At 39.4% G+C, this 21902-nt stretch overlaps 1 protein-coding gene across 1 annotated transcript in view; it reads left to right on the top strand.

Moving 5' to 3' along the window:
• Positions 1-221: 221 nt before the first annotated feature.
• STPG4 (sperm-tail PG-rich repeat containing 4) overlaps positions 222-21902 on the top strand; it is a 35073-nt gene continuing 13392 nt past the window's right edge. The window contains 5 exon segments of the mRNA XM_043470338.1: positions 222-254; positions 2578-2634; positions 3720-3977; positions 15933-15997; positions 16203-16257. Of these exon segments, the coding sequence (XP_043326273.1) occupies positions 222-254; positions 2578-2634; positions 3720-3977; positions 15933-15997; positions 16203-16257 (468 nt within the window).

The following is a 21902-nucleotide window of genomic DNA, read 5'->3' as shown; positions in this document are numbered from 1 at the left end:
GACTCCTGAGCCCTCTAGATTTCCTTACCATGCACGTGCGTGACGGTCTCGACCGATTTCGCTAGGCTTGGCGCGGGCCCTCCAAGTCTGTGCCTACCTCCCTTCCCCCACCACCAGAGCCAAACCTACTGGCAGGTCTTCTGCGCATGCTCGGGAGCCGGCGGACCGAGGCGCCTCCTGGCAACCGGACGCCAGCCTCGGCCTAGAGTGAAGAGGCAGCAATGAATCAGTCTATCGCCATCACCTCCACTGCAGTAAGGAAGACCTGAGGCATGGGGCTTCTGCCTTGGCCTCGGTACCGCCTGCCTTCCCCGCCTTCAATTCTCAAAACACTGTTCCCCCTGCTGGGCTCCGCCAAAAACACCAGCTGTCTCTATTCCTGGGTCCTTGGGCCCCTCCGCTTCCTACCTTCACGTGTACGCCTGCAGTCCTTTCTTCCTGATCATTGAGCGCCCTTCGTTTGCTTTTCTCCTGCCTAGCTCTCACTTATCCTTACCCTTCGTCCTTTGTTTTCTGTCCTGTTTCCCATCCTCCACCCCCCATCTTAACCTACTGCTACTTGCGCTGGACAACTGCTTTAACAGGGTTCTTAGATTTCTTCGTTTCCCTCCCTCCACCTCCTCCCGCACTCCCCCACTGTCTGCCAAGGGAATGGGTTTTTCCTTCCTTGGTCTATTGGACACGTTTTTGCCTTGCTTCCTACTGTAGTATTTATAAAATATTGTAAACTGTCTTGTTTAGTTTTTAAATAAATTTGGGCGAGGGATGTTTAGCCTAACTTGTGTAAAGTAATTCACCCCTGAAGTGAATATGAAGTGGGAGATAGGGGAAGTTGAGGTCACCTGTCTTGGGCTAAACAAAACAGCAGCTGCCACGTACCTTCCTTCAGATGTATCATGTTTACTTTTCCCTTCTTCCCACTTCATTTCCCTGGTCCTAGGTAGTGATGGAGACCTGTCTTCACTTGCCTGAAGAAGTTCAATTTCTGTGACTATAAATGTCTAACAGAAGATTCAACATAAATCTAATAAAGGGAATGTATAGGAAGAAATTCAGACTTAGCAGTGCATATGAAGCAATGCTTTTTCAGAGAAATGCTTATATTTCATAGTAAAACTGAAGCCCAGGGTTACTTATATGTGGATATATGTTAGGAAGAATGAATTATATCAGTTTACTGATTAGATTATTATTTTTAATGCCTTGTTGCTTGAGATGACCTGTATTTCATAGCAATTAAAAAAGCATTCTAAATGAAAGTAAAACTCAGTATTTTAAAGATTTTACCTAGTGGAAGTAACAAAAGGAAAAAACTAAGCAACTGTGTTCTGTTGTCCTCACTGTTGACAGTGAAGCCGAAACAAATATAGGATAATGATAAGTGGATGTACTTTAGAGTACTTACAGTGTAAGACCAGAGTGGCCTTGGAAACTGAGGAATATCAAAATAATTTTCTTCTTAACTTGGCAGATGAGATATTAAAAATAAAAGCCACCACTTACTGAGTCCTGGTTGTGGGTACAGGTCTTTATGATGCCTTATTTTTGTGCCAACTCTGGTGCCTTTTGTTGTCCTCCTAAGAGAAAGCTGAGGTTCATGAGGGTTAATTTGCCTAGTACACCTAAGTAGTTGCTGAGCTGGAGTTCAAGCCCAAATCATAGCGTATGGAAATCTAGAAAATGGCACTTTCAACATTTGCTATATGGCCAGGAATTTGAATCCCAATATTACATTAATTGGATGTCTATACATTTTTACCTTGAGTTCCCTGAGCCATAAATTGTAATAACAGTTATACAGTTTTGGGTTTACATAACTCTTTGCTTCCTGCTGCTGCTAAGTTGCTTCAGTCGTGTCCAACTCTGTGCAACCCCAGAGATGGCAGCCCACCAGGCTCTCCCGTCCCTGGGATTCTCCAGGCAAGAATGCTGGAGTGGGTTGCCATTCCCTTCTCCAATGCGTGAAACTGAAAAGTGAAAGTGAAGTCACCCAGTCGTGTCCGACTTGTAGAGACCCCATGGACTGCAGCCTACCAGGCTCCTCCGTCCATGGGATTTTCCAGGCAAGAGTACTGGAGTGGGTTGCCATTGCCTTCTCCGCTTTGCTTCCTAAGAGCACCAAATTTTGTCACCTAATTATTCTTATGACATCTTGGTGAGATGGGGACATTTCAGTTCAGTTCAGTTGCTCAGTCATGTTCGACTCCTTGCGACCTCATGGACTGCAGCATGCCAGGCTTCCCTGTCCATTACCAACTTCTGAAGTGTCCTCAAACTCCATCAAGTTTGTGACGCTGTCAAGTCGGTGATGCCATCTAACCATCTCGTCCTCTGATGGGGATGTTTATTACTCTAATTTACCCAAAGGAAATTTAGATACTTAAAAAGTACTTAAGATCTTAAAATAGCAATTTAAGGAAATATTATAGGCTAAATTGATTATGGAGCTCTTGTTTTCATTCAGGGTGACCAGTTTCATACAGTATCAGTTTCTTCAAGTACATGTTTTATAAGTGATATTTAACTTCTAGTGATCACTTCTGAAATGAATAAGCATATTTTTATGTTTATTAATAGAAACCAACTCAGAAGTCATCTTTTGAAAGAGAAGGATGGTGGAGAATAGCATTAACAGTATGTATATTTTCATCCTTTCCTATTTGAATCAGTATTTGAGTCTGACCTTTTAAATCACTAATACTTAATTTTAAGGAAACAATGGTGGTTCAGATCTACCTGGGCTCATTTTATATTTATAATTTTAGTATCAGCACATGACTGAGAAACTAAACTTTGAATGCAGTAAAAGCTTGGAAGTAAAACAACTATAGGAGTCTAGGTGTTTTACACTACAGGTTATCTTGATAAAGTCAGCTAACCTTACACATTCTGGAAAGGTGTTTGACTTCAGTTTTTATCTTACTTCTTTAAAAAATAAGAGCCTATGATAGCTTGTGTTAACATGGTCAATGTGTGAAAGCAAGATGGTGATATATGAAAGAAAGATGACCAGAAGATCCTTCTCTCAAGATACCTTATTTCTGTGTGGCAGAAATATTTTCTATTCACACCTTTCCATAACAGAGGGGCCCTAGGGACCAAAGCCTCTTTTGAATTGAGCTAATTTTAATGGATTAACTGAGTTGAGTGCTCAGTGGGAAGATGGCCACAAAAGCAGTGGTGACTAAACTGTTGGGCCTGGCCATTCAGCCATACTGTGGTTGTGATTTGAAAGTCCCAAACCTCTTCTTGGACTAATTAGACCATATGTTCTGCCAGTTCATCCTCAGTCTCATGTTATTATCCTGTAGCTTCCCACTTGAGGGTTAGAAAGAAACACATGTATCTACTAAACTGAAGTAGAATAACTTCTATTTAGTCATTAAACTTATCTAGAGGGTTCTCATGAGAGACCTGACATTTATAGTCAAATAGAATCTCAAATTTAAGTATCTTTGAGGCTACTTTTAAAAAAGTTAAAAGTTTTACCTATGGCCACAACCCATTTGCTATAGTTAAGCAATTGTCGTAGAAAGGAAACCATCATGATTGTCTTGAAATGTTGTTCTGTGGGGAGTGTTGATGGAATTTTATTAAAACATTTCTCTTAAGTAAAACAAAGAGAAATGCTACTTAGGAGTGACCTTTGAAAGAATGATGCTTTAGGAGATGTTACCTGTTTACATACTAACTTGAAAAATGATATCAATTCTCCACAGAACACTCCTAATCCTGGCACTTACCACTTGAAAACTTTTATTGAAGAATCCCTGTTAAATCCAGTGATAGCAACCTACAATTTTAAAAATGAAGGAAGGAAAAAACCACCTCTTTTGCAAAGAAATGATCCGGTGCTGAATGACCTTCCCCAGTACATGCCTCCTGACTTCTTGGACTTGTTAAAGAAGCAAGTGGCCACTTACTCATTTAAGGACAAACCGCGGTCAAGCCCCAGCATGCTGGTTTACAGAGATCAGGTAAAGTGCTGGTAGCAGTTGGCTTTGTGTGGGAAAGCTAAAGAGGCCCAGGGGAAAATATTCTCTATACTTAGATTATATCTTCCCCAGGAGAAACTGAAAATCTGTAGGATGCCATATTTCTTCCAGAAATCAAACAAAGCATGCTTCACTTGCAAATACATCCAGCAAGATGTTTCCCTTCTCAACCTAATGAGGACACGGGAAATTTTTTTTCCCTTGCTGGGGACTCTTAGTAGGATTCCCCTGACTTGGGGTCTTATCTAGGATGGGGCCATGCTTCTGGTCTCTTCAAGCGGTTGATATGGTATGTCCTCTTTTTTTTAAAGAGAAAACTGCCTTTCAGTGAGTAGTCCTCATATTAGAGTGTGAATATGACTGTACACCATAGGAAAGCTTTTGCAAGAATTTCTTGCAGAAATGAGCATTGTGATATCAGAATGCATCACATTAAGGATACTGAGCACGGCTTCTTAGAGCCCTGGGCTAGGTTCTGTAAAGGGAAGATGTTCCTGACTTAGAAATATTTTGGTAACAATACAAGAGCAAATAGATCAAGTGCTGAGATAGATGTTGTAGCAGGAAAAGCCTAGAGAGAGCTCAGTGAATGTGGCATTGAAAGGCTAGAACGCTCCCTGGATTGAGTAGGACTGAAGTTGGACCTTGGATACTATATAACATTCCTGTGGCTCTTAATAATTTACTGTGAGCTTCCACATATATTCTGTTAGTAGTTCTTCCCAGGCATTCTGAAATAGGCAAGATGGATTTTACCCCCATTTTACAGATGAGAAAACTGAGGTGAATAGGGATGAAGTAATTGGTTCCGAGGTGCATAGTTTATAAAGAAGGCAGTGCTTTTTTATGGTTGAACTAATTTTATTGTTATTATTTTTTATTAAAGTATCATTAGATAGCATCACCGGCTCAAGGAAATGGATTTGAGCAAGCTCCAGGAGATAGTGAAGGACAGGGAAGCCTGGCGTGCTGCAGTCCATGGGACTGCAAAGTCTCAGACATGACTTAGTGACTGAACAACAACATAGTTGGGTTACAGTGTTGTGTTAGTTTCAGGTGGACGACAGAGTGATTCAGTTATACATATATATTTCAGTTCAGTTCAGTCACTCAGTCGTGTCTGACTCTTTGCAACCCCATAGCCTGCAGCATTCCAGGCTTCCCTGGCCATCATCAACTCCTGGAGCTTGCTCAAACTCATGTCCATCGAGCTGGTGATGCCATCCAACCATCTCATCCTCTGTCGTCCCCTTCTCCTGCCTTCAATCTTTCCCAGCATCAGGGTCTTTTCCAATGAGTCAGTTCTTTGCATCAGGTGGCCAAAGTATTGGAGTTTCAGCTTATATATATATAAGCTGAATATATCTGTATATATCTATAGATATATCTATTCTTTTTCAGATTCTTTTCTCTTATAGATTATTACAAAATATTGAGTATAGTTCCCTGTACCATAGGTCCTTGTTTGGTTATCTATTTTGTATATAGTGTGTATGTGTTAATTCCAAACCCCTAATTTACCCCTCCCTTCCTTGTTGTCCCCTTTGGTAACCATGAATTTGTTTTCCATGTCTGTGGGTCTGTTTCTGTTTCATAAATAAGTTTATTTGTGTAGCAAGCTGTACTTTTCACTGAGGGCTTCTGAGCCCCAATTCGGTGCTCTTTCCAGTCTACCTCATGCCTCTGGCCTTGAATGAGGGGCAGGGTATCAGGGGGTGGATCCAAAAGGAGGTATTTCACAGAAGGGTGAAGTTGGGACATGGACTTTGTCATTTGGGACTTTGGGCCTTAATATCTTCTGTTTATAAAGGAGCTAATAATATGTATCAGTCTTTACAGCCTTATCAGGATAACATGATCATAACCTGAGACGATGCATTGCCACTTGGAGGTTGAATTGAATGGAAAGGGTTGTGGTTATTAGGATGGACAAGAAATCTTCAGCAAAATGAACCCATGTTGTGTCCAAGCAATGAACCCTTCCTGGGGCTTTGCAAATTATGGCTTTGAAACAGGACAGAATGATAAATGTTCACAGGGTAAATCTTATCCTGTTCGGTTCAGTGGATGAATACAAACACTGAATTATACATAGACTTTTATGGCTTGGTATCAGGTAACCAGGCGACATGTGAAATTGTCTTGGCCACCTCCTATGCAAAAATCATTCTTCCTTAGCCTCCTCCACCATTTACTTCCCTTCTGCTTCTTCTCTTCTGACTTTTTTGGGTTTCTGAGGGTAGACACAGGCCCACTGCTGAGAGAAGAAAAAATAGATGGTTGGTATTAGGCAAAATTTAATGCTTTAAAAGACCAAAAGAATTTGGCTTATCCAGAGGGATGGATAAAATGTTTTAAAAATACTTTCCTTATTTCTTTCTTTTCTTTCTCCTTTCTCTTCCACCTTCCAGAAAGGCTTGAGCTCCAGAAACTAGAAGAATTAAATGTTTTCCTAATTTTCTATTTCAAAGGTATAATATATTCACAAGAGGAGAGATATTCAGATGTAACCCTGTTTACTCGTCAGTAAAATTCAGAATTCTGATTTTTTAATGGCACAACTCAGTAAAACAGTCATTTGAATTCAAGGTAGATACAGTACACAATATAAGCTTCATAATTCTTTATAGAATAGTCCCATTGTACCTCATTAATGCTGTTTTTTATTTGTAAGAAAGTTTTTACTATTTTTAACACCTTTATTCTGAAGCATATAATTCAACTGGAGAATCTGTATCGAAGAATCATATGTGTGTTTATATTTATATTTTAACATGTGTGTGTCTGTGCATGGTGGTTGTTTAGTTGCTCAGTCGTGACCGACTCTTGCAACACCATGGACTGTAGCCTGCCAGGCTCCTCTGTCCGTGGGATTTCCCAGGCAAGAACACTGGAGTGGCTTGCCATTTCCTTCTCCAGGGAATCTTCCCAATCCAGAAATCGAACCCACATCTCCTGCACTGTAGGCAGTCTTCTGCATTACAAGTAGGTTCTTTACCGCTGAGTCACTAGGGAAGCCCCATGTCTGTGTATATACCCATCTATGTCTGGCTCTTTCCAAAGAGTATTTGATATGGACCTAAAATTTTTACAATCATTTTTTTCTTATCAGAGAAATAGTATGTTTTTATTTTAGAATGTATATTCAAATATTCAAAAGTGGGACCCTTTCTCTCACTATGTGGTTTTATGACCTGATTTTCCCCAGTGTTGCTAACCCCTGGGTTACTTACTCTACCTTATTTGTGGATGATTTTAGCTTCTTCTGCTCCCTGTCACTCTTTCCACTACTCCTGTCATAATTTCAGTACATTCAGAGATGATGATTTTCCAACAATCTGGTTTCTCAGTTTTTTGAACTCTCCTTCACTTTAGCCACTCACTCCTTAGATTTTTTCAACACGAATCATTTCAGCCATCCTTAATTTCAGTTGCATGCATCACACTGTGTTCACTCGCCCCAGATCTTCTGCCTTGCTCACTCTGGCATCAACCTCAACAATTTTTCTGTTCCCCCCAGACTTCAATCCATTGGTCCTGCTGTTATTGGAAAAATGGGTTTGCTTCTTGGTGGATGTTGAACCAAAAGATACAACCAAGCCAAAGAGCAGAGAAGGAAGGATTAACTTGCTGCTGCTCTCAAGGCCTCAAATCATTGTCATCCCTTGGGTGTCCCCACCATCCACAGGCTCTGGACCAGCTTGTGCAAGTCTTTGCATGTGCGTGCAGCATGTGTTTGTCCAAGACCCTATCTGCTTACACTACCACTTTTCATTGCCTCTCAAGTTGCTGATATTTTCCTTCCTTTCAAAGCTTAAGTTCCATAGTTAATCATTGGAGTTACTCCCTGCACACAACCTCAATTCCTTGACTTTTGATGGCTCATCTTACTTGTTTGGCAAAGTCACAACCCTGGTCAGATCTCTCTGTGAACTTGGAACCTGCATTTGTGTAGCTGAATGACTAGTCTCATTTTAAATTCTTTACCACCCATGGGTACAGAATTGTTGTTCAGTCCCTAATCTGTTTACTCTCCCATTCTCTTGGGGTAGGTTTCTCTCACATCTTTCCTCTTTCCAAATCCTAAACACCTCCTCCTCAATCCTCATTCTTTTTTTCTCTTCTCAGCCTTTTGGCTTGTTCAGCCCCTCCTTCCTGCCTTCTTCCATTTGGAGGCTCAGGCATGCATACCTCTTCCCCATCTGCTGTCACTCCCTGCTGATCTGATTTAGTCTCAAGGCTTTGAACACCAGCTGTTTGTGATTTCCAAATGTATATCTCCTGCCCAGACTTCTCTGTTGAACTCCAGGCTTGTATATCCAGCTGTTGTTTTGACTTCTCTGTTTTATGTCAAATTCAGGGTTTCTCACCCTTGGCTCTGTTGACTTTTTGGACAGGATAATTCTTTGTGGTAGGGGGCAGTCCTATGCTTTGTAGGATGTTTAACAGCATTTCAGGATAATTAGATGCCAATTAGCAGCCCCTGCTCCCCGTTGTTCTTCTCTGGTGGCTCAGACAGTAAAGAATCTGCCTGCAATGCAAACCTGGGTTCAATCCCTGGGTTGGGAAGATCCCCTGGAGGTGGGCATGGCAACCCACTCCAGTATTCTTGCCTGGAGAATCCCCATGGATAGAGAAGCCTGGTGGGCTACAGTCCATGGGGTCGCAAAGAGTTGGACATGATTTAGCGACTAAGCATACCTCCCAGTTGCAACAACCAAAACTGTCTCCAGACATTGTTCAAACGTCCCCTGGAGAAGGAGGGAACTTAAAAAAAAAAAAACTTCTGATTGAGAACCTCTAGGTTTACTCTTTGTAATAGTGGGTGTGATCTCTGAGTGGCTCTTTTCAGGGCCAGCAGGTTGACGGTGAACTGGCTTCGTCTGTGACCTCAACTCTTGTGTCTCCCCTCATTCTGGTCCTGACCAATGGCCTCCTGGCTGTTTCTTGAATTTGCTACTCCCAATCCAACCTCATGTCTTTGCAATGAATCTTCCTTCATCTGGAATGCTCTTATCACAGGTAGCCATGTGACTTATTCCCTCTCCATCTTCAAATCTTTGTTCAAGGGTCACTTTCTCAATGAGCCTCATTTAAATTGGCCATCCGACACCCCTGACCTTTCCTGCCCTTCTCTTTTGTTTCCTTAGAACCTAGAGCCATGAGTATACTATATAATTTATTTACAGTTTGCATTTATTATTTGTTGTCTGCCTCCTCCTATGAGAGTAAAGCTTTATGACGGCCTGAATACTTATCTGTTTTGTTCACTGTTACATTTTTGCCTCTAAAATAGTGTCTGATTGGTTAATATTTGTTGAATGCATGAATGAATTGATTGCTTATATTTCTGAAATCTGACTGGACCTTCATCATTTTGTTGCCCTGGATGTGTGATTATCTTTGTGCATTGTTCATTGCCCCTGAAAGTTTATTTCCATGGATTCCCTAAGATGAAAGTGTTTTTCCTTCAGAGAAAGTTTGTTTTTGGTTTCTGCTAATGCTTAGGGTGGTACCACTTGAAATACACTGCTTATATATTCTTGGGTCACTCTAGTGATGGGAATTTGGACCAGAGTCCATGAAAGGAACCAGCCCATGGTTACACTCTTTCAGGGATGGGTTTCTCCCTGTTCTCTCAATTCTGCTTAGCACCAAGACATCTCTTTCTGTACTCCCCTTAACACTGGGGTGAGATGGGAGGGTGGCTTTCAGGAAACTCCCTTTTAGGGCCTCCAGTTTCTGTGGGTAGGACTCCCACTAGACCACCATCATAGATGATGCAGGCTTTGGCCTCTGGATTCCTCTAGGGCTCTAAAGTTCACTCAAATCCAGGTCTATTCCTCTGCTGAGTTTAGTCTGGACCAACTTAAATCCTCTGAGCAAAACTAGGCCATTTGTATCTCTGGTTTCTTGTTGCCTCTTGGTTTGTTGTTGCTCAGTTGTGTCTGACTCTTTTGCGACCCCATGGACTATAGCCCTCCAGGCTCCTCAGTCCATGGGACTCTCCAGGCAAGAAAGCTGGAGTGGGTTGCCCTGCCCTTCTCTAGGGGACCTTCCTGACCCAGGGATAGAACCTGAGTTTCTGATGTCTCCTCTCTTGGCAGGTGGATTCTTTACCACTGCACCACCTGGGAAGCCCATCTCTTGGTGTGGGGATCTTATATTCCTTATGACTTTATTATCAGTTTCATATCTCTTCAAAAGCTCTTGTTTATTTTGTGTATTTTGTCCCTCATTTCTACTAGTTGTCTACAGTGGAAAGGTTCATCATCCAAATAACCTAGCCTGCCGTTAGCAGAAACCAGAACTTTTCTTTTTTCTTAGAAATATATTTTGAATCTTTTCCATGCATCATGATGCAAGGAAGTGGAAAGATAACCCATGTTCATTGTTCATGAATATAGTTAAAATGTCTGTACTCCCCAAATCAATCTATAGACTTTATATAATCCCTGTCAAAACACACATAACTTTTTTTTTTAACACAACTAGAACATAATTCTAAAATTTATATGGAACCACAAAAGACCCTGAATAACAAAAGCAATCTTGAGGCAAAGCAACAAAGCCAGAGTTACCACCCTCTCTGATTTCAGACTATTACTACAAAGTTACAGTGATCAAAACAGCATAGTAATGGCATAGATAAATGGGACAGAATAGAGAGCCCAGAAATAAACCCATGCCTTTATGGTTAATTAAGTTCCAACAAAGGATGCAAGAATATACAGTGGGGAAAAGACTGTCTTTTTAGTATTGATGCTGGGAAAACTGGACAACTACGTGTGAAAGAATGAAATTAGAGCATTTTCCTACGTCATCCTAATGAGTAAGGTTGGATCTTTTAATTTACTCCAATTTTCTTACCTTGTTGGAGCTGGTACAACACAACTGTATTACATATCCACGCTAATAGCTTCCTGTCTTTTTCTATGACTCCAAGCTACTGCAGTATTTCTGAGTGCCTAATCAGCATGGATTGAAACATTAATTAACTAGGATCAGCTGTTTTTATGGACATATTGTCTAGATTCTCTGAGCCTTACATTACAAGTGAGGAATGAAGAAGCATATGTAGGAATTAGAGCAAAATGTACTTACTGTATATAAATACATGCATGCAAACATGCATTACATATATGGACAAGGGAGCCATCCAGATAGTTTGCAACATGTTCAGCAATGCACAGAGAAGCAATCTCTTAGGTAAGGCAGCTGAGTATTTAAGACTTCCTGGAAAAGTCAGTCCTCTCTCAGCTATATTAAATAGCAAAGAATGGCCAATGCCAAGTAAAGTAGGACAAATAAAGAAGCTATGGATAACCAGTATTCCTTTCTAGAGGAAGGCTAAGAGTTTTTCCATGATTGCTTCGTTGAAAAAAATCTTATGCAATTGCTGAGTATAGATGAATAAACAGTGGCTTTAAAGTTTTTTTTCCCCCCTCACTTTTCAGTTCTCTTTCTTCCTTCTTCTCCTGTGTATGTGTATATAATGTGCCTAAGTGGGAGAGAGAGGGAGCAGAGAGCAAGGAGCATGAAGCATACATTCACAGTGTAAAGTAAATAGAAAGCAAACACCTGTGTCATCAAAATCAAGAAATAGAATGCTGTGCCCCCCAAGAAAGCCCCCTGCTTAAAATACATTTCTATGCTTCCAGCATATAATAATAATAGTAATAATAATAATAATAATAAATACCTATGTTCCCTAGGTGTTTATTCTGTCAAGTGAACAATGAACAAGGCACAGGTGCATTAGGACATTGTGTATATTTCATCATAAAATTTGTATTTACTGTTATTATCACTGAATCCACAGAAAATGCCTCTGTAATCAAAATTCTGTATTAATATGTGAAAGATAGCTGTAGGATCAGATACAATAGGTGAACTTAATGTGGCAGATAACACCAGGATATGAACGTCTCGTTTCCAATAAGGGCAGTATTGTATTTTTAAATCTAATTTTAGGGTGGAAGAAGAGTGTCCGTTTTGAGAAGGATTCAACTCCTCCCTGCCAACTCCTTGAACACAGGAAGTTCCCGTCTGTCTTCCCCCGGCTTCTCACTCTCTTTCTTTTTCTCCATCCCTCTCTTTACACAGCCCACTATCTGTGCTTACCAGTTCCTAACTCTCCCTTACTTCTCTTACTCTGGGCTGACATCCACAGACCCAGGGATAATGGAGCTATCCAGGTAGTTTGTAACAAGTTTCACAATGGGCAGAGAGACAGTCTGTTCTACAATGTTCTTCCTTCTTAGAATCTCCGCCTTTCCTCCCTCAAGGAACTCTTACCTTCCTTAAAAGCATACTCAAATCTCACTCTCTTTACCATCTTTAGATCACCCAGTTAGATTTATTTATTTATTTCTGCCCCCTACCCAGCTTTACTGAGGTATAACTGACAAATAAAATTGAACATATATAAGGTGTACAACATGATTTGATATATGTATAAATTGTGAAATGATTACCACAGTCAAGTTAATTAACACATTGATCACCTCACACAGTTACCATTGTGTGTGTGTGTGTGTGAGATAAGAACACATAAGATCTACTCTCCTAGCAATTCTCAAGTGTACAATACAGTGTTATTAACTATAGTCACTATACTGTGCATTGTATCTCCAGAGCTTATTTATCTTATAATAAAGTTTGTACCTTTTGACCAACATCTCCCCATTTCCCCCATCTGTCAGCTCCTGGAACCACCATTTTACCCTCCGTTTCTATGAGTACAACCCTTTCATATTCCACATGTAAATGTTACAAAATGGTATTCGTCTTCCTCTGTTTGGCTTATTCGACTTAGAATAATGCTCTCCAGGTTCATTCATGTTGTTGCAAATGCTAGGATTTCCTTTTTTTTTAATGGCTGAACAATATAATATATTCATTAAAGGACTATATATCGCATTTTCATTATCCATTCATCCATGGATGGACACCAAAACTATTTCCATAGCTCGGTTGTGAATAATGCTGCAGTGAATGTGCAACTGAAGATATCTCTTCCAAATATTGATTTTGTTTCCTTTGGATATATACCCAGAAGTGGGACTGCTGGATGATATGGTAGTTTTGTTTTTGATTTTTGAGGAATCTCCATGCTGTTTTCCATAAAGGCCATACCATTTTATGTTTCCACCGAAGTGCACAGTTCAGTTCAGTTGCTCAGTCGTGTCCGACTCTTTGCGACCCCATGAACCGCAGCACGGCAGGCCTCCCTGTCCATCACCAACTCCCGGAGTTTACCCAAACTCATGTCCACTGAGTCGGTGATGCCATACAATCATCTCATCCTCTGTCGTCCCCTTCTCCTCTTGCCTTCAATCTTTCACAGGATCAGGGTCTTTTCAAATGAATCAGCTCTTCGCATCAGGTGGCCGAAGTATTGGAGTTTCAGCTTCAACATCAGTCCTTTCAATAAACACTCAGCATTGATCTCCTTTAGGATGGACTGGTTGGATCTCCTTGCAGTCCAAGGGACTCTCAAGAGTCTTCTCCAACACCATAGTTCAAAAGCATCAATTCTTCAGAGCTCAACTTTCTTTATAGTCCAGCTCTCACATCCATACATGACTACTGGAAAAACCATAGTTTTGACTAGACGGACCTTTGTTGACAAAGTAATGTCTCTGCTTTTTAATATGCTGTCTAGGTTGGTCATAACTTTCCTTCCAAGGAGCAAGTGTCTTTTAATTTCATGGCTGCAGTCACCATTTGCAGTGATTTTGGAGCCCCCAAAAATAAAGTTAGCTGTTGTTTTCCACTGTTTCCCCATCTGTTTACCAAAGTGCACAGAGTTCCCTTTTCTTCACATCTTCACCAACACTTGTTATCTCTTGTTTTTTTTGATAATAGCCATTCTGACTGGTATGAGGTAATAGCTCATTGTGGTTTTGATTTTCATTTCCCTTATGATTAGTGATTTTGAGTACCTTTTCTTGTACTTGGTCATTTGTATGTCTTCTATGGAAAAATGCCTATTCAGGTCATTTGCCCATTTTAAAATTGGATTATTTGTCTTTTTTCTCTTGAGTTGTATGAGCTCCTTATGTATTTTGGATATTAACACTTTATGAGATAAATGGTTTGCAAATGTTTTCTCCCATTACTTTTGGTCACCTTTGCATTTTGTTGATTGTTTCCTTGGCTATACTTTGTTGTCCCACTTGTTTATTTTTGCTCTTTTTGTCTGTGCTTTTGGTGTCATGTCTAAAAAAATCTTTGCCAAGACCAGTGTCAAGGAGCTTTTCCCATACATTTTCTTCTAGAGGTTTTATGGTTTCATATGTTACATTTAAGCATTCTATAATTTTGAAGGGTCTAATTTTGTTTTATCATGTGGATCTCCAGTTTCCCAGATACCATTTATTGAAGAGACTGTAGCTTCCTTATTGTGTATTCTTGGTGCCCTTGTCAAAGATTAGTTGACCATTTCTGTCTGGATTTATTTCTGGGCTCTGTATTTTGTTCCATTAGTCTATGTGTCTGTTTTTATGCTAGTATCATACTGTTTTGATTACTGTAGCTCTGCAGTATAGTTTGAAATCAGAATGTGTGATGCCTTCAGCTTTGTTCTTCTTTCTCAAGATTGCTTTGATTATCTGGGGCCTTTTGTGGTTCTATATTGATTTTAGAGTTGTTTCTTCTATATCTTTGAAAAAATGCTGTTTTATGCTAGGGATTGCAGTGAATCTGTAGATTGCTTTGGATAATTTGGATATTTTAACAATATTAATTCTTTGAATCCATAACCATGGTATATCTTTCCATTTATTTGTGTATTCTTCAACTTCTTTCATCAGTGTCTTATACTTTCCAGCGTACACAGCTTCCATCTCCTTAGTCAGATTTATTCCTAACTACGTTATATTTTTGATGCTATTGTAAATGAGCTTGTTTTCTTCTCTTTTTTTAGATAGTTCATTATTAGTGTATAAGCTCAACTGATTTTTGTGTTGTTTTTGTATCCTGCAGCTTTACTGATTTTGTCATTAGTTCAGACCATTTTTTGGTGGAGTTCTTTGTTGTTTAGTTGCTAAGTTGTATCCCACTCTTTTGTGAGTCCATGGACTGTGGCTCACCAGTCTCCTCTGTCCACGTGATTTCCCAAGCAAGAATACTGGAGTGGGTTACCATTTCCTTCTCCAAGGGATCTTCCCAACCCAGGGCTCAAACCTGCATGTCCTGTATTGGCAGGCAGATTCTTTACCACTGAGTCACCTGCAAAGCCCAGAGTTCTTTAGAGTATTTTATATGTAAGATCATGTCATCTGCAAACAGGGACAATTTTACTACTTCCTTTACAATTTGGATACCTTTTATTTCTTTTTCTTGCAGAATTACTCCCTAGGAGTTCCAGTACTATGTTGAACAGGAATGGAGACATAGGCACCCCTATTCTGTTCCTGGACTTAGAGGAACAGCTTTTTAGCTTTTCACCACTGAGTATGTGATGTTAGCTATGCGTCACCCAGTTGGGTTAATCTCTCTCTATCCCCCAGATGTCCAGTCTTTAACTTTTAGTATTGGTTATAGTGTTTTATGTTAGAATTGTTTATTGATTATGAGAACATGACCTGTATTTCCTGCCACTCCTAGTAGTTCTTTACCAACAGAGCAGGCTCACTATTTTGTGGTCGATTGGATTTGTTGAATCAAGTACACTTAAAATGTGATTAATTGTACAACATTTTTCTACATACCACTGCAGGTGTACTGTCATTAAATTCACCATGAAAAGTGAGTATCTGTTGAGTGTTTTGAAACTCTACCTTTGGAAATATATCTTTTCCATTCTTAAAATAGAAAATAAGTGATATAATGTTGGTATGGTCATAAAATAAATTATATGAATGATAGATAATAAAGTGAGTTTGAGACCTATGTTAATCTTTTATTGGCATCCTTGTCTGTTCTGTGTAGTCAGTTAAGCTTTCACCAGGGCAATACGAGCTACTTCCTCCACCAGTTCCCAAGCAAGCTTCCAGGTAATTAAGTACTTATGAAGTTGCTTTTACTAATTCACTCATGCCTTTCTATTTACATACTTAACAGCCAACACTAATGACTTTTAAACCTCATTTATGCCCATTATATTCAGATTAGCATTTTAAAATATTTAATAAGAATATGTTTAAGATCCTCACATTTAAAAATATGTTTGGAAAATCATATCTTTTTTTTTTAATATAGGAGCTTTGTATTTCGTTCTACAGTTCAAAGGTTTCCAACAGGCTGCTTCATTCCTGTAAGTATATTGATAGACCATAAACTCATGACGAATTTGATATTTAAAATATGCAGTGATTCCTTTTGAGATGTCAAGATTAACATTTCACTCATCATAGTAGAAAGGCAATGAATGATTAATGTGTGATTCAAGATATACTTAAAATATATCTGAAGATACACTGGGGATGGCAATGTAAGTAACACATTTGTAAAGTTATAGAAGAAAAGTAAAGGCTCTTTTACTTTCTTTAGCTCTTGATTCACCTGACCTTCTTATTGAGGTCATCCCTAGTCACTTGTTCAGAATTCCCTATCCCCCTTTCTTGGTTTATTTTTCTTCATAGTGCTCATAACCATCTGATACACTTCATCTAAAAATTTACTTACGGTGTTTTCATCTGTCTCCCCACAGAACGTAAACTTCACAAAGGTGGGGATTTTTGTCTGTTCTTGTCTTGTATACTGAGCATCTAGGAAAATGGCTCACACAGAGTGCATAGTATTTGTTGAATTAGTTAATTATTAAGATCATCAGAGATATTCAATAGATCACTGTATTATTAACAAGAAAGAAAAGTATTCCTAGTTTTTCTTTTAAAAAATGTAAAAATGCTTTCCTGTTTCTAAATTTTCAAATACGTGTACATGTGTTTGATAAAAATTAACTATTTTAGATAAGTAATCAGTATGATGCCAAAAAATAAAAAGGGAAGAATGAGAAACTATGAAGTTATTTCAGGGTGTTTTGATGGACTATAGTTATTTATTTGTAACTAGAAACTTAGCAGTGTAAGGGGGGAGACGTACAGTGAGCATCTGAAAGAGGAGCTGAGATAACTGAACTGAGCTCAGAAACAGACTCCAGAATACATAAGATCTGTATATTTGATAAAGAAGGTATGACAAATCAGTAGGAAAGAGAGATATTTTATGCTAGATGATTAATAAACTTGTAAATATGAGACTCTTCCTACCACATATAGTAAATTCCATATTGATTAAAGAATTAAATACTTTTGAACTATAAAACTAGAAGAAAATATATTAGCACATATTTAATTTTGGGCTTCCAGGTGGTGCTAGTGGTAAAGAACCTGCTTGCCAATACAGGAGGCATAAGAGATGTGGATTTGATCCTTGGGTCAGGAAGATCCTCTGGAGGAGGACCTGGGCAACCCACTCCAGTATTCTTGCCTGGAGAATCCCATGGACAGTGGGTACAGTCCACAGGGTCGCAAAAAGTTGGACATGACTAAAATGACTTAACATACACACACACACACACACACACACACACACGTATTTAATTTTAGGATAAGGCAGATTTTCTGAGACAACAGAAATGGGTGGATTGCAAAGGAAAAGAAGCCTCAGGTTTGATTACACAGCATTTTGAATTTTTTGTACAGCAGGAAACAAACTGTAAACAAAGTTAGTAGGCAAATGCAAATTAGGAAAAGTATTTTCAACATACATGGCAGATAAATAGTTAATGGCTTATCTTAAATTCTGTTAATAATTTATAGGAAATAGAAAAGTAAAACAGATAAAGACAGTGAATAGACCATTTGTAAATAAGAAATTCAGATATCCAGTAAAGGTGAAAAAATGTTGGTCTCACTAACACTTAAGTGTGGGAAACTAAAAAGGTGATTGAGGGACTTCCCTGGTGGTCTAGTGGTTAAAGAATCTTTTAAAATTGAAGTATAGCTGATTTACAGGCTTCCCTGGTAGCTCAGCTGGTATAGAATCTGCCTGCAATGCAGGAGACCCCAGTTCGATCCCTGGGTTGGGAAGATCCCCTGGAGAAGGGAATGGGTACCCACTCCAGTATTCTTGGGCTTCCCTTGTGGCTCAGCTGGTAAAGAATCCGCCTGCAATGTAGGAGAGCTGGGTTCAATCCCTGGGTTGGGAAGATCCCCTGGAGAAGGGAAGGGGTACCCACTCCAGTATTCTGGCCTGGACAACTCCATGGACAAAGAGCCTGGCAGGCTACAGTCCATGGAGTTGCTAAGAGTCAGATGCAGCTTTCACTTCATTTGATTTACAATATTGTGTTAGTTTTAGGTATATAGCAAAGTGATTCCATTTTATATATGTATTTTTTCGGACTATTTTCCATTATGGTTTATTATAAGATATTGAATATAGTCCCTGGCCATACAGTAAATCCTGTTGCTTATATGTTTTATGTGTAGTATTAGTAGTTTATATCTATTAATCCTGTGTGTCTAATTTACCCTCTCCATCTCCCCTTTTGATAACTGTCCATTTGTTTTCTGTGTTTTTGTTTTGTATATAGATTCACTTGTATTACATTTTTTAGATTCTACATGTAAGATTCTAAATACATATATGTATTTGTCTTTCTCTAACTTACTTCACTTAGTATGATAATCTCTAGGTCCATCCATGTTGATGTGAATGGCAGTATTTCCTTTTTTTATGGCTAAATAATACTCTATTGTATATCTACCATATCTACTTTATCCAGTTTCTGTTGATGGGCACTTGAGTTGTTTCCATGTTTGGCTATTGTCAATACTGCTGCTATGAAAATTGGGGGGGGGGGGGTTGTGTATCCTTTCAAATTAGAGTTTTCATCTTTTCCAGGTAAATGCCAAGGAATGGGGCTGCTAGATCATATGGTAACACTATTTTAGGTTTTTTTTTTTCTTTAAGTAAGATGTGACTTTATTGCTAAATAATTGCTCAGTGATTATCTACAGAGTACTAAAGAATGAGATATAATGAATTTGCAAATTGTTATCAAGGTATACATTAGAGTCATTGTCCCATGTTTTCCCTTTTTCAAAACATATATCCTAAAAAATTGCTGATTTACTGTTTGCTAAGCATTCTGCTAGGCATTTTTTTAAAAAATTTATCTATTCTTAATTGGAGGATAGTTGCTGTACCATATTGTGTGGGTTTCTGCCATGTATTAACATGAATCAGCCATAGATATATATATGTCCACTCCCTCTTGAACCACTCTCCCACCTCCCACCCATCATAACCATCGCAGAGCACCTGATTTGAGCTCTCTGCATCATACAGCAAAATTTCCACTGGCTCTCTAATTTTGCATATGGTAATGTATATGTTTCAGCTGCTCTCTCAATTTATCCCACCCTCTCCTTCCCCTACTGTGTCCACAAGTCTGTTCTCTATGTCTACATCTCCACTGCTGCCCTGCAGAGGAGTTCATCATTACCATCTTTCTAGATTCCATATGTATGTGTTAATATACAATGTTTGTTTTTCTCTTTCTGACTGACTTCACTCTGTATAATAGCCTCTAGGTTCATCTCCCTTGTCAGAACTGACTCAAACATGTTCCTTTTTATGGCTGAGTAATTGTATATATGTACCACAGCTTCTTTATCCATTCATCTGTCAATGGACATCTAGGTTGCTTCCATGTCCTAGTTATTGTAAATAGTGCTGCTATGAGCATTGGCACACATGTGTCTTTTTCAATTATGGTTTCTTGAGGGTATGTGCCCCGTAGTGGGATTGTTGGGTCATACGATAGCTGTATTCCTAGTTTTTTAAGGACTGTCCATACTATGCTCCATAGTGGCTGTATCAATTTATTTTCCCACCAACAATGCAAGAGTGTTTCCTTTTCTCCATATCCTCTCCAGTATTAATTGTTTATAGATTTTTTGATGATTGCCATCCTGACTGGTGTGAGGTGATACCTCATTATAGTTTTGATTTACATTTCTCTAATAATGAGGTGGTTGGATAGCATCACCACGTCATCGACGGGATGCTGGATGACATCATCATGTCAATGGGCTTGAGTTTGAGCAAGCTTCAGGAGTTGGTGATGGACAGGGAAGCCTGGCATGCTGCAGTCTATGGGGTCGCAAAGAGTCGGACACGACTGAGCGACTGAACTGGACTGAGTAATGAGTGATGTTGAGCATCTTTTCATGTGTTTATTAGACATCTGTACATCTTCTGTGGAGTATTTTTAGTTTTTGAAGGAACCTCCATACTGTTCTCCATAGTGCCTGTACCAATTTACATTCCCCCCAGCACTGTAGGAGGCTTCTCTTTTCTCCACACCCTCTCTAGCATTTATTATTTGTAGACTTTTTGGTGATGGTCTTTCTGACCAGTGTGAGGTGATACCTTGTTGTGCTTTTGATTTGGATTTCTCTAATAACTAGAGATGCTGAGCATCTTTTCACGTGCCTGTTGGCTGTCTGTTTGTCTGGAAGTTCTCTCAATTCCTGTTTTCTGTAAAGGTCCCTGTCTTCCCATCACCTGGGATCCTGGATCCATATCTATGGCTCAATCTCTTTAGAAATGAAACGTTTCATCTCCTACAGGGATGAGGAAAGGGCAGTACCTGACTGCTGAAAGTAGGTAGATAGGGACCTAGAGAAAAGAGCTCAGTCAACCCTCCTGCACTTCACTGATGCCTAAGGCCTGAAATTCCTGAGCTTTTCTTGGATTCTGTGGGCCTCACCCTCACCTCCACTTCACTGATGCCTAAGGCCTGAAATTCCTGAGCTTTTCTTGGATTCTGTGGAGGAAAGCAGCCCACTTCTCATCCAGCAGGCCCTGAAGCACCAGGCTTCAGCTTTCTCCACCCTGCCACGTCAAGGACCATTCCTCCAAACTGCTTCACATTCTCTCAAAATACATGATCTCTGTTGGCTGTTATCTCTTCTCTTGATTGTATGTGTGTGCGTATATGTGTGTATAGAGGTGTGTGTATCTGGGTGGAAGAGGTAGTTATGCCTTTTTATTTGACAAGGGAGGAGTGATAATAAATGCATGTGTTCCATTGGCTTTGGCAGTAAGCGGTCAAGACAGTTCCCCTACCCTCACACACTGGGTGATATTATATTTCCTTTGAAATGCATGCTTTCAATGAATGCCATGAGTTTTATAATGATTTGTTTATTATTAGTAAACAGACTCAGTTAAAATTAAATGGGTTTTAGTCCAGGTTAGGCATCCTGAAGGGTAAGCAGCCTGGTATGTGAAGTAGCACAAAGCTGTTGATTCTAACAGCTTTTGCCTTTGTTCTCATTGCTTTTTATAGAGAAGAAGGTTTTTGGAGATCCTTATTCTGCCATTTTCATTGATGTCACCTCATCCATCCCATTTTATAAATAAAAGTGATTCACAGCTTGGAACATCCTGTCCTTCACCACAGTGAAAAGAATACTTTCATGGAAAAGGTTCCAAGATATAGAATTAGCCCAGGGCCGTGATTCATGTCTGTCCTAAACATGCATTCCCAGAGCAGACTTGTGGGTTTAGTTTAGATCCACAAACTTGTAAACGGCGTGGAGCAAACTGCTTTGATCCCAATGGTGGGAGATTTTGGCACTCGGTGTGAAGAAATGATGCTTGCTAGGAGAATATCATCCCAGACGTTCTGGAAATCAATGCCTTGATCCTTAGTATTACATTAATTTATATCTCTACCAGCAGTTAAAAGAGTGTCCATTTCAGGAAATCTGTATTAATCTTGTTTAGCATTGTTAATTTGATAGTAAAAGAATGATATTAGTTTAATTTAATCCATAGGATCTGAGGCTACACATTCTAATTATTTGTTAGCTAGTTCCTTATAGCTTTTCTTGCACACTTTCTGGTCACATTCTTCACCTAGTTATCTAGTGGGTGGAG

This window comes from Cervus canadensis, chromosome 5, assembly GCF_019320065.1.
Source record: "Cervus canadensis isolate Bull #8, Minnesota chromosome 5, ASM1932006v1, whole genome shotgun sequence".
Taxonomy (NCBI): Eukaryota; Metazoa; Chordata; class Mammalia; order Artiodactyla; family Cervidae; genus Cervus; species Cervus canadensis.
Note: the sequence above shows the minus strand (reverse complement) of the source record. Positions and strands in the feature narration are given on the sequence as shown.